Here is a 13,827-nt window from a genome sequence, read left to right on the forward strand (position 1 = left end):
TAGGAATCTGTCCATTTCTTCTGTGTCTTCTATTCTGTGAGAGTAAAGATTCTCAAAGTAGCTATTGATAATCTTCTGAATTTCCACTGAGTCTGTGGTATGACACCCTTTTCATTCCTTATTGAAATTCTCTGCTTTTAGGCAGAAAGCCTTTGCTTCATAGTCCCTACATCTTGAAAAGTATTTTAATACTTATATAGTCTTAAAATTATTACCTAAGACTTAATGATTACTTATTGATTGTTACTATTGTTTAGTAAAGATTTTTAAGCTTTAGTAATTAATTTCTAATAATTCTTGAATATCAGTTTATAGGTGTTTTGAGTTCAGCTTTTTTTAAGCCATCTAATCACTGGCAAATCCCTAGCTTTTAAGTATTAATTCGGACCTCTAGGGTGGGATAAAAAAGGAAAGGGTCCCTCATGACTGAAGCAAGACTTAAGGTTATATTCATATCTAAGGCTGTCAGAATTTTTAATAATGAATAGAGAAGAAGATTCCAGTGAGGAGTATTCCAAACGCGTTGGTCTGCTCTCTGTCCTGAGTCTTATAGCTTCCTAAAAGTATGGATCAACTATGATGAGATTACCAAGCTGAAAACTAATTCAAAGGCCACAAATGAAGAATAATTTTAGTTAGAAAGAACTAAATGGTAGTAAATTATATTTGAGTTGATGAATACTACATTAATGTTTGATGCTCAGCTGACAGAATTCTAACTACCTTCCTCCTTGAAGAACTCCAGGTAGCAATTGTTTACATTTATTGTTTTATTATAAAGGATATTACAAGTAATACCAGTGAACAGTAGGTGAAGAGATTGATAGGGCGAAGTATAGGGAAAGGGATGCAGAACTTCCATACCCTGTCTGGTCCCTCCAACCTCCACATAGTTGATGCCGTATCCTTTGTTTTTTATGGTGACTCTATTATACAGACATGATTGATTAGCCATTGGCCATTGATGATCAACTTAACCTTCAGTCCCTCTCTTCCCCCTAGAAGTTAGTAGGGGTGAGGAGAACTGAAAGTTCCAACCTTATAGTCTTGTCAGTGATCAGCCCACCTTTCCCCTTCCTGAAGCTACCTGGGGGCTGCCAGCCATCAGTATGTGTAGTATCTTCTCCAATCCTTTTCCTTTTAATTTGTGACAGCCTGTCCACTTGGTGTGGTTCCTTGACAACTGAGACTTATTCTCAGTTCAAACTGTGCAAGGCAAGGGCTGCTTGTGTTTTAATTCAGTTTCTTAGTATCAGACCTTACTCTTTTTCACCATATCTGCCTTTTAAGTGAGATAGATGTTTAGGCCATTTACATATATTTATTGATACGGTTGATTTTTGTCTCGTGTATTTTTGTTTTATCTTGGCTTCTTTTGTGTTAATCTGGATTTTTAAGACAGTACAAATACAACTTTGTCCCATTTTGTTTTGTTTGGTCTAGGGTTTGTTGTATGGAACTTAACTCATCACAGCATAATTTCAAATTATATTATTTACTTTATATGTACTATAATTAAAGAATTTTTCAGCAGTTTTGTGCTATTCTCTAGACTTTATTTCTAATTTCTACAGATGTTATAAATCCCAACTCACTGTAAATATTTTTTGCTTTAAATAGTCAATTATTTTTAAGTTCTTTTCAAATAAAGAAGATACATTTTGTGTTTCTCCACATATGCACTGTTTCTCTCACCCATCATTCCTTTGTGTTACTCCAAGTTCCATCTGGTATTTCCTTCCCTGGAGTCCCTTTCTGTAGCTCTTTGTGAGTCCCAATTCTTAGAAGTAATAGTTCCCTAGTTGAAAAATAATGGAATGCACAATATCCTAATTTGAAAAATACTAGAATTGCAAAATCGTTCATAGCTTTAAGTTACTAAGTAGCCAGCATTATGGTTCTGAGAATTACTATGGCTCTTTCTGTTATTTCTCAGAGTTTTGTTTTTTATGTTTTGTTTTTCGTCACACTTAGAAACTCCCATCAAGACTGAAGCAGACATTCTGGCAGAAAACCAGGTTATTCTGGCAGAAAACCAGATAAATAGCACTGCTCCTAAGAGTCCAAGACAAGATGTTAACACAACTGTTAGAAATTGCTCAAGAGCCAAGTGTAAAAACCAACAAAAAGATTTTAAAAAGACAAACCCTAAGAGGAAAAAAGATTATCACAATTATCAAACATTATTTGAACCAAGAACACACCATCCGTATCTCCTGGAAATGGTAAATGATTTTTCACTGTGCTATCTTGTTTGTATTTTTATGCCACTGGGGTTTTGTTGTTGTGTTTTTAGGTTACGAGAATCATACGCTCCTTGAAGACCTGTCTGTATCTCTTAATTCTAAACTGCATTTGGCTTACAGTTGTTGTTCAGTAAATGTGGAATAATTATACTTTTCAAAACTTCTTAATATTTAAAAAAGTATAAATGTCTGTTAAAAAACAGACTGATGAAGAGAAAATATTTAGAGTTTTCAAAGAGTTCTGATTTTCTATGCTTGGGGAGTGTCTTCACTTTTTTTTATATCTTTCTGTATATGTATTTTGTGCATTATTTGCTTAGCAGCATTGTGTGCTCAAAATCTGATCTTCAAGTAGTGAGGAGGAAGCAGTGTGTCCTAAGAAATGGAAATGAAGCCATTCGAAAATTATTTTCATGTCTAAGCCCAATAAAAAAATTCCATATTTTAATGAGGTTGTAAAAACTTGTCATTCTATGAAAAGCCTGTTTTTTACTTACCATCTAGGTAAGTGCTTATGCTGTGGCTAAACTATTCTGTAGCTATAGTATGAGATATTCCACCTAGAGTTGCCTCTTAAGATGGATCTGAAATATACTCCTTATCTTACAATATCAGTGGTATATATAGTAAATTGCATTTTTTAAATGTTTATCTTATTCATGATAAATGAACTTTTCACTGAAGTTGATTTTTCTGAGCTTTATTAATCATGTCAGAAAATAAATTCTTCTTGACAAATTACATATTTTTCCTTGGTTATGTACCTATCCTAAATACCAGGGGTTTTAGCTTTCTTTCAGTAAAATAAGCACAAAAGTGATGTTATGAAAATCAAAAAACGTTGAATTTTTTAAAAAAATCTGCCTTCAGTGTTTCTGTATTATAACTACCTACCACTTTCCATACCATGTATGGGATTTTATTATTGTTAATTATCTTTTTTTTTTTGAGAGAGAGAGAGAGAGAGCATTGCTCAAGCTTGTTCAGGGCTTGAGTGACCCTCCTGCTTCAGCATCCTGGGTGGATAAAACTGAGGTTGAGTCACTGGGCCTGCCTGGCTAAGGCATCCTCCTTGACTTACTTAAGCATTTTCTTGTCCTTTGCCAGATACTCCAGAAAAGACCCTAAATATGAATTATTGTGCCATTTTAAAAGCTAGATAGTGTTGGTATAAGTTAAAAGGAAAGGAAAATGTTTTAAGTTATTCTTAGCAAAATAAGTATGAAGCTCATTTCTTATTGTTCTCTATATGAGAAGACATACTTAATATTTTAGATTGTGTTTCCTAGGATAGGTGTTTTTAACCAGCTAATCTTTTTTAAAATTGATTTTTAGCTCCTAGCTCCGGACATTCGACATGAAAGAAACGTGATTTTGCAGTGTGTTAGGTACATCATCAAAAAAGACTTTTTTGGACTTAATACAAATTCTGGGAAAACTGAAGATGTATAATTGCCATCAGTTTCAGCATACAACGGAAAGATCAAAAAGCACCATCCTCAAGTTAGTGGAGGAAAATCAAAAACTATTTTTTTTTCTCAAAACTAGTAATTAAATTTTAAGTCTCTTAAAATAATTATGTTGGATTTTCAAGTCTTTTCTTTGATTCTGTGCAAATAAATACGTAGCTGGCTTTTTTAAAAGACTGTGTGTATTATTGGGATTGTATATAGTAGAATTTTTTTTTATTTGTATTCATTTTTACACATCGCTCTCAGGTAAGGAAGACTGTTGTTCCAGTTGAGAGTTGAAAGTATTGGTTTAGTAACAAAGAAACAGTTTTTAAATGCTTAATTCAGCTAAAAAAAATGAGACAGAGAAAGTTTTTTTTTTTTTTTTTTTTTTCAATGTATAAGATGAAGCTCTACTCTTTTTAAATGAACTGGATCTAATTAACCTAACCAGAATGATTGAAATTTAAATTTTTCTTGTTATACTAGCTCTATGAGCATAGTTCAGTTATTGAGTGTTTGAAATATAGATATGCCCCCTCTATGTTTAGCTTTAATTGGAGTGCTTTCTGAAAGTACAGTTCGTATCATTTTTTTCTATGAAAAACTGAAATAGTATATTTAATGAGAGTCAATTCATTTCTTGTAGCAGAAAATAGTTTATGAAATAATGTGAATAATTACCTATTTTAAGGTTTAGTTCAAATTTGTCTTATGAGGTAATTGAACCCTGGACATTAAAGTAAGGAAAGCTGCTGAGATTTTTTTGTCTCCTCTAATGCCAGGCAAGTTGATCTGTGTTGTAGTATTTTGCCACCTAGAGCTGTAGTTCTGCCTTTTTGACATATGGGTTTAGATTTATTAAAACCAGACTGTTTTAGTTGAAAAATTAGTTTTATCTGACATTGTGATTACTGAAGTTCGTTAATCTTGCCTGCAAGAAAAGTTGGCAGAGTTGACTGCAGATCTTTATGTTAGTACGGTTTTTCTCTAGAATCCCGGAATGCCTGGCATATAGCACTAGTAATGTCACAGACCTGGGATCAGGATTTGTATTTAAGACTAGGTGTGGTGGCACATGTGTAATCCCAGCTCTTGGGAGACTGTAAACAGGCAGATGACTACGAGTCCGATCTAGTAGTGAGATCCTGAACACCCTGTAGACCCTTCCCTAAAATACAAAAAAAAAAAAAAAAAAGATACGTATTTAGTCATTGTTTTCCAACCTTGTAATCACCTTTAATAACCTTTTACATGTTTCACTTTACTCCAGTGAGCTGCATATTTTGGCAGTTGTCTGTCCAGTGCATTAATTTAAAAAGTTTAGATAACACTGTTGATAGCATACTTTGTGCCTCTATTGTACCTGCATTAAAGGTATAAAAATAAAAGGTTTTGCCTGGTTTCAAGGAATTCAGTTCAATTTTTTTATATGTAGTGAAGTGTTACCCAAATCAATATATCTCATCAGGATGAAGTAACTCATGCTGCTCTTGAGTTTGTAATCTGATGCAATCTGTGGCTTTATCACTAGTTTTCATGCAGATCCCACAGGCTTTAAGTTTACAAGTGCATCCACGGATTCCTGGAATACTTTCATGGCCCACATCAGGAGTGGGCTTTAAGGTGCTTTGATGTATATTGTGTAAACAACTTATTCCCAAGATTTCTTGTTTTCTAATAAATGTATTTAAGACTGAAAATGCTTCTCAGAGTATTGCCTTGGCTGTGTCTGATAGTCTTTGTTAGGATTTTCAGTGCAGTAAGAGAGGCAGAAGAAGAAGAGAGGCCTTTATTGAGGACTCAGAGAGGACTGCAAGAAAATGGCAGGGATCTCCTGACTTGAGGCAAAGGGAGCTGGGCTGTATGCACTTCTTCTAGGGGCTGAGTTCGAGAGGGGCTTAGTGAGACATAAGGAATTGCATTCAGGGGTGAGAGGAAGAGACGGAGAAGTGATTGGGATATGAGCCATAATGGAGCACCACAGTGGTTCAGCAATTCACACTTGGGCCAGAACCTGTTGTTCCTATCTTAATTGTAATGAAGGAGTGATGACTCAGACTGCTTCCTGCTGAGTGGTGGCATCATTGTGGTGGCAGGGAGGATTCACAGGATGATAGTTCAAAGCCACATCGAAGCTAGTGCTGGGTGTTTCAGCCAGGACAAGAGGCTCATTTTTAGTGAGGGCCACATCCAGGATTGACGAGAACTTCAAAATTTAAAAAGGCAGGGTGCTATGAATAGCCAAGTGATTATCATGATTAAATGACCCAGAAAGGGAGGCAGGACAGGGCCCGTGATCTGAACGTGTCATTCCACCATGACCACGGTGAGGGGAAGAGTATTAGTTTCCTAGCTCTTGGTGTTTTCACCCTAGTGAGCATGAGCTCAAACAGGCTTAGGAAAGAGTGCCCTGGGAAGTGCCCCAAGTCTAGTTAGAGCTAAGGGAAGGAGCTGAGGCAAGGCAGGTGCACCTCTAGGACGAGTTTGGTGAAGTGGGCCTTTAAAATTCCATTGGCCTCTACTACTATAAATCCACTGACTGTGGCATATCTTGCCTGCTTTGAGTATCCATCTATGAACCATGTGTCCGAATAGGTGTAACTGCATTGTTAATAACCCTGAGATCTTGAACTAAAAGAAGCAATTAGGTTTGAGTATAGGAAGAATGGCAGTATTGTATGGCAAGTGGGCAGTTCTAAGAAAACCATTGATAAGGAGATACCAAAGTTTTGAGTCCCCATTGGTGTTCAGTGACTATTGGATGTTGGGAAGCACAAGGGAAGGCTGAGGGATTCCTGAGGCAAACTAGTACAGGGGTAGTGTGAGTGTTATGAGTGGGACTGAAAGTTTCCTAGAGTACAGGGTGGACAAGGAAGAGGCAGGGAGGAGCTGGTGGCTCATTGAGGTTGGGTTTGTAGGACAAGCACCATGGGAAGTGAGAAAGGTGAAAGAGAAGTGAAACTTTTGGCCATCCCGACCCTCAAGGGACATGGCACTTGTTGTTATTACTAAAAAATTATGAGTGAAAAAATGTTTGGAACCTGCAGGAGGTAGGTCCTGTTGATAGGGGCTTTGTAGGTTGGCTGTCAACTCCCACTATGGAAACTAGCTCTAATAGAGTGACCTGAAGACTCAGGAAGAACGCTGTATGTGGCCTGTGTCTACAAACAGCATCTTACCTGAGATGTCCAGTGAGACTTAGGGCTCCAGGACAAATATCATAATGGGAGCTGTGGGCCCTGACAAGCACTGAGGTGGTCAACTATGGATGGATCTGGCTGTGGCAAATTTTCCTGTGAGGGGAGTGAATTGGATGACTTGTTCTCTGGCAGACAAGGTAATTGCATTTCCAGTGGCCCTCAAGCTTGCAGGTGGGACATGATCCCTGTGGGGGCAGTGGGTTGAGACAGGCTCATACCCAGTGTCCTCCTTTGCTATATAGAAACATGGTCCAGGAGGCTTTGGATGGCACCAGATGGGAGCCTGGAGTGCTGCGGTCCAATGCTGGCACACGTGTAAAGTATGTTATTGTTTGACTTGTTTTAATTTTTTGTCTGTATTATTGAAGACATGGAAAGCCAGATTGAATATAAGTCTTCCCTGTGGGGTTTGAGGGTCTAGATGTGTCTTAAGCTTGGTGTGAATGTCAGGAGCAGATTGGGAAATAGAAGAGCGAGTTAACAAGGGTTATGCCCTCAGGTGACTGAGGGTCTGCCTTAGTACATGTAGTTAAGGCAACTGTGAGGCAAGAAAGGAACTCAGCTGGATTTTTATCAGGCTGCTGAGCAAATTTGTGGAACTTTTGATAAGTTGTGGCTTTGTGGGAAATATTTTTGAGATGTATTAACTGTGATTAGGGAAGACTGAGTGTAATTTTATGCATCTTGTACTTCTGGATGTTCAAGACTAAATTGAAGTGAGACCTGTGTTAATTAAAATTAATTTCTTGCTATCTATTAAGGGCAATTAGTCTCAGAATTTACCTTAGGACCAAATAGTGTTTCTCTTTTGTAATCTTGATCAGAAAATCAGGGGTTCCACTGAGTTATAGAATGTCATAGCAGAAGTTCTCTTATATCCTGGATCCTCATCGACTTTGGAGGGCGGGGCAAAAATATTGCTTATCCTCTTAGCCCATTTATCTTTTTAAGTTTTGATCTCTAAACCTCAGTACTTGAATATCTAGAAGAGAAGGCTAAAGACATTACGTTGTTGTTGTGGTTGTTTTTTAATCTATATTTATTTGGTACAGGGTTGCACTGCACAGCTAGAACTTATAGTGATCTCTTGTCTCAGCCTCCCCAGGGCTGGGATTACAGGCATGCACTACCACGCCCAGTTGCAGTGGCCAGCTCAGCCCTGCAGTACCGTGGATCGAACCTTGGTCCTTGCGCTTGCCAGGCAGATGCTTAGACTGCCAAGCTATCTCCCTGGCCAATGACATTACATTGTAGTGGGAGCAATACACTTAATTATTCAAATTTTGTCAGAGTATTAAGTACCTTGAAATGTAAAGTATAAAGAGAGAACTGTTACTATTTTTTTTTTTTTTTTTTTTAATGTGTTTGGTACAGGATCTCCCTATGCAGCTCGGACTCGTAGTGATCCTCCTTTTTCAGCTTCCCCAGTGCTGGGTGTTTGCCACCATGACTGATCTAGGTGGTTGGCTCAGCGTGCCAGCCCTGGTTCCTGCACTTGCCTAAGCAGGCACTTAGTCTGCTGAGCTATCTCTCTGGCCCTGAGGACTGTTATTTCTTACCAACCATCGATGTTCTAGTAGTTAAATGCCTGTAGAATGTTAACAGACAACAGTTATATAGTTTTACAGAGAAAATTTGACATCAAGAACCATACATAGTAGTGTAGCACAACAGGCGCGATGCTCTCTCCCCTTTGGCTAAGCAGCTCTAAACAGCGCATGCGCAGCATACACAGGACACATTTTTGTTAGAAAATTATGATTTGACTACTGACCTCATGTTGGTTTAACATGAACCTCTTATTACAAATATCTAGAGCATAAGAGGAAGACATGTTCTAATCTGAAAGAAAATATCACTATAAACAATCTCAGTTTTATGTTGTAGAATACTATACATTTGGAAGACATAAATACATTTAATACACCATGATATTAGCAATGACAAATTATCATTAATTTGGGTTTGTTTAGTTTTATACCAAGAGCATTTTTTTTTTCTGTGTTTAGGACAGGGTCTACAGGGTCTCACTATGTAGTTCAGACTCGTAAATGATTCTCTTGTTTTCAGCTTCTGAAGTGCTGGGATTACAGGCATGCGCCACCACGCCCAGTCTCAACTGCCACCTCAGCGTGACCCGCGGACGGGGCCAGCACAGCATTCCAGGGATCAAACCCCGGCCACTGAAGAGCATCTTTTAATAAAAAAATACCTTGTCATATTTTTGGAGACTTAACCTTCTGATAATGACCAATGTAAACATACTGCAATAATATATTTTGAGCAGTATTTATTGGGGTGTCTCCCATAAGGCTATGGAGACTATTGGGGCTCCTAATTAAAGAACAAAAAATGGTTAATGTTATTCCTGGTAGCTCCGTTTTTATTCATCAATTGGAGTCCTGTCCAAGTCTCTTTTCACCAAGGGATGTTTAGTTATCTTATAACCCATGAAAGTAAGATCTCAATATTTAACACATTAAATATGAATAAGAGAGATTCTCAAGTTATAATGTATAAACAACAATATGTATAACATTTAACAAACCAATTTTGACATTATTTTGACCAACTGACAACTTTGGTGGAAGCATATCTTTAATTTAGATGATGCCTATCTATAAACCAAATTAAATTACAGCCAAACACTTCAAAAATCTAAAAGTCTAAAAAGAAGAAAAATTTGTTGAGCTCATGTAAAACAGCTGTTAACAGATTGAACAGAGATAAATAAACAGAAACACAAGACAGTTGGCTTATAAAATCAAAGTGTACCCAATTTTAGCCAAAATTAAATTACAATAATTTTTAAATTTGTAATTATAAAAAGACTAGTTATAACTTCTTGTAGGTCAATTAGCAGAGATCTTTTGTAAGAAGGATTTGAAAAACATAAAAGCCTCATATTTATAGTTACTATGTTTTTCCTTTAGGTCTAGTACAGTGTACCAAGTTTGAGTGGGAGGAAGCCAAAAGAGCAGAGCATAAGTATTAGGGACAGTAGGGTGGAGGGTGGCAACCATAGCACTGACAGCTCACAATTCCTGCCCTGGCCTTGCAGGCCAGCAAGTGTATTCCGGGGGACTGACACTTCTTCAATAGACCTGACTCAAGCAGTCTTTGAGCATGGGGTTAATCCCTTTTCAGCTTTTATGGCCATTGGGTATTGTCTCAAACAAACTGGCTTCATATGTCCTTCTAACTCCACTGTTACTGGGGCACATGAATTGACAGACCTGGGGGACTGTCCTTTGCCCAAGCTTTGGAAAAAGCTGAACACTCTGGTTTGCAAGTGGGGCCATTCATTGAACTCAGGACCCATAGTGACTAAATTTTGAAGTGAGTCAAGAGCCTCCCTCGGTCATACTTTTCAAAGGGGTCATCACCTGTTTTCAGTGTATGACTAGGAGGAAACCCATTCTTGTTGTGTTGGTGTCACCAAGAGAGCAGGGGGAGGCCCCGAGGATGAGAGGACAGCTACCCTGCCTTGGGGCATGAGAGCAGTAGCCCTGCCCAAAGACTGTGAGGGTGGCCTCCCCTGTCCAAGGAACCTTTAGTGGATTTTCCAATAGGGGCCCACAGTTTCTGCACTCCCTCTGAGAGAGAAACTAAGACAAGAAACCCCCAAACTGAGAAATAGCCCACCTGTGAGAAATGAGGTGGGATGGGTGTTAGATGCCAGCTAGAAAGGCAAATAGGCAGGTCCTGGAAGAGAGGAGAGTGGCTCACAGAAAGGGACACTCAAACTGGCTTTGACTTCCAGGAGCCACATGCCCTGCTGATCTGATTCACAGCACCAAAATGTTAGGTTTTCAGCCTAGTAGACAGGCAGAAGAAAAGAGAAGCCTTTATTGAGGACACAGATAGGACCACAGTAAAATGGCAGGGATCCTCTGACCTGAAGCAAAGGGAGCTGGACCCTATGCTGCCTGAGATAATTTTATCCTCATATATTTCAATAAGTGTCTCTAGAAGATTTTGCTAGGGGTAGAGTTTGAGGGGGCGGCTTATTGAGACATAAGGGCTGAGAGAAGGAGATGGGGGAAGCGGTCATTGGAAAGATAAACTGTTGTTTCTGTGCTTCAGCCATGTTAGACCATCATAATGGTGCAGCAATTTATATTCGGCCCAGAACCTATCAGGCTCTAGCTGCGAAGGCCATTGTTTCTAGTGAGTGATTTCATTATGTTTACCCTAGGCATTACTTAAAAATATGCTTAAAGTTTTCAATTGGACAGTCTTATAACCTTTAGAGCTTCTACATTAGGGAATGCGTGATCAATATTTGTAAATATTCTGAGTTTTTGGGGGGGTACTTTGATTCAGATACAAAGATTTTTTTATTAAGCTTAATTGTTCGAACCTATATTCCTATTTTATTGATAATTTTATCAATTAATTTTGATGATAGGGTATTATGTTCTTGTTTACAAGTTGTACCTTTTATAAGTAACACTCGTTCTAAAGTGATTTCAAGGACAGTCTGAACCACATAGTTGGACCCTGTCTCAGAAAACAAAAACAAAGACCACAAAAGGTAAACATTAAGAAAACTATTGGCATTCTGATAATGCTTTTTTTCTTTTTTTATTCCTTCTCTTTTCAGATTCTGTAGTTATTTTTAAATATATTATTTCAAGAGATTTGGAGTAAACGAAGAAAGGTTGGTAACTTTTAATGCAGATGTAATTAAATCTTTTGTTATACAAGTATTTCTGAATTTTTAGAGCAATCATCTTTGCTTAAAATATTTTTCTTCCTTTTAATTCTTTTTTTTTCCTGCCTTTAGTACAGGGTCTATAGGGTCTGCAGGGTCTCACTATGTAGATGGAACTCATAGTGATCCTCCAGTTTTCAACCTCCCAAACCCTGGAATTACAGGGGTGCGCCACCATGCGCAGTCTCAGTCACTGTCTCAGAGTGCCCCAGGGGCAGGGTCGGCATGGCACGCCACACTGGGTCTGGGACCCAGCCGCTGTGCTCTACCTAAGCAAGGTGCTTTAGTCTGCTGAGCTATCAGGTCAGCCCCTTTTAATTGCTTTCTATGAAAACATTTTCTTTTTAGAAAATTTCAAATAGACACAACAATGTGTCCCTTCTCCCAACCAGCATACATACCTTGAATACTGGGTCAGTCTGTGGTCAGTTTTGCTTTCATTTCAACACAGTTTACTCTTTTTTTTTTTTTTTTTTTGGCAGAACCAGGGATTGAACTCAGGCCCTTACGCTTGCCAGGGAAGTGCTTATTCCACTGAGCCATCTCCCCGGCTCCCACAGTTTACCCTTTTCTCTCCACTTACCCTACACTGCCTGAGATAATTTTATCCTCATGTATTTCAGTGTTTCTAGAAGATAAAGGCTTTTTTGAGACAGAGTCGCACTATGCGGTTCAGGCTGACCTTGAACTCACTTTGTAGCCCCCATTGAACTATCAGTGATCCTTGTGTCTCAGCCTCCTGAGATCGGGGATTACAGGTGTTTGCCACCATGCCATGCCTAGCATGGCTTTATTTTACTTTATTTTATGAAAGCACATCTTCAAGAATTTATAGCCAGGCATGGTGGCACATGCCTATAATCCTAGTACTCAGGAGGCCAAGGCAGGAGAAGCCTTGCAAGTTTGAGACCAGCCTGGGCTACAAAGTGAGCTCAAGGCCAACCTGAGCTGCATAGCGAGACCCTGTCTCAAAAAGGAAAAAAATTTATAATTGCTTGATAACATCAACCATCCAGTCAAACAAACTAAATTCTAGTAACATGTTAGTGTCATATAGTTGAAATCATCCTGTAGAATTTTGTACCTTGCTTTGTATATCAGAAGAGCCATGTAGGAAAACTGCATTTTGGATATATTTAAAAGTGGAACTCATTCATTTTATTTGCTGACATGGTCACCTTCCTCTTCTCCACTAAATGATGGATGTTTTAGTTCTGAAAGGAGATGAGAGGCTGACTGTCAAATATTTTGATTTATACATGAGTGTGGTGGTGACGGGAGCTGGAGAGTTCTCTGGCTGCAGCTCAGGGTCCAGCAGATCATGGGTGGGGAGGAAGAGAGGGCGGCCACACAGATGGACAAGTGGGGGCTGTTACTCTTGTGATTGTCTCTGAAACTCCACAGCTCATCCTTTATTACAGCTTTTGAAAGTAGGCTCTTCATCTCTTTGTTCCTGACAAAGAAGGCTAGAACAGCCAGAGCAATCACACTGGGACAGAAGCCAGCTAAACTGGAAGAAACAACTGCCTCAGGGGCCAGACTTGCTCCCACTTGGTCACCTGTAGCATAACAAGACTTCTTAGGGGATGTCTATAGGGAACTAACAATGAGAGCTGTCTCAAAGGTGACAAAGGAGAAAGTTGGCAAGTGTGAATAAATACAATAATGAGGAAGACAGATACTCAGACTGTTTAGAGATCCCCACATAGAAAATCTGTCTGTAGGCATTATCTGTGACACCAAAGTTTGGAGCACTTCCTGGTTCTTCTCATAAATAAAGTGATAAATGTCTCCTACTGATCCTCTGTAGCCAGTCAACTTAAATCAGTCTTCTTTGTACATCTAGGAGAAAATACAATGTCTTCACTTGATTTCTGTAGGTCTTGTGGTGGTCTCCAAATTCCAATCTCTGCCAGTTCTCGGCTCTTGTTACTAGTGGGAAAGCCCACCATTTGTTGATCACGAAACATTGCTGTTAAGAAACTATATGCTTGGGGCTGGTGAGATGGCTCAGTGGTCTAAAGCACTTTCTTAGAACAAGCTCAGCAAAGCACAGGGACCTCAGTTCAATCCCCCAGCACCACATGCCAGCCAGCCTCACCCCCTGGTGGGCTGAGCTGGCCACACACACACACACACACACACACACACACACACACACACAAATAAAATTAAAAAGAAACTATATGCTTTTCTGATTTTTAAACTTA

At 38.9% G+C, this 13,827-nt stretch overlaps 1 protein-coding gene across 1 annotated transcript in view; it reads left to right on the forward strand.

The window, feature by feature from the left end:
• The window catches only part of Nufip1 (NUFIP1, FMR1 interacting protein 1), a 49,821-nt gene extending 45,944 nt beyond the window's left edge, over positions 1-3,877 (forward strand). Inside the window, exons 9-10 of the mRNA XM_004640275.2 lie at positions 1,975-2,225; positions 3,582-3,877. Coding sequence (XP_004640332.1) covers positions 1,975-2,225; positions 3,582-3,698 — 368 coding nt within the window. The 3' untranslated portion in view covers positions 3,699-3,877. The remainder of the gene's footprint in view (positions 1-1,974; positions 2,226-3,581) is intronic.
• Positions 3,878-13,827: the final 9,950 nt, after the last annotated feature.

The sequence above is a fragment of the Octodon degus genome, unplaced genomic scaffold (assembly GCF_000260255.1).
Source record: "Octodon degus isolate 3935 unplaced genomic scaffold, OctDeg1.0 scaffold00122, whole genome shotgun sequence".
Taxonomy (NCBI): Eukaryota; Metazoa; Chordata; class Mammalia; order Rodentia; family Octodontidae; genus Octodon; species Octodon degus.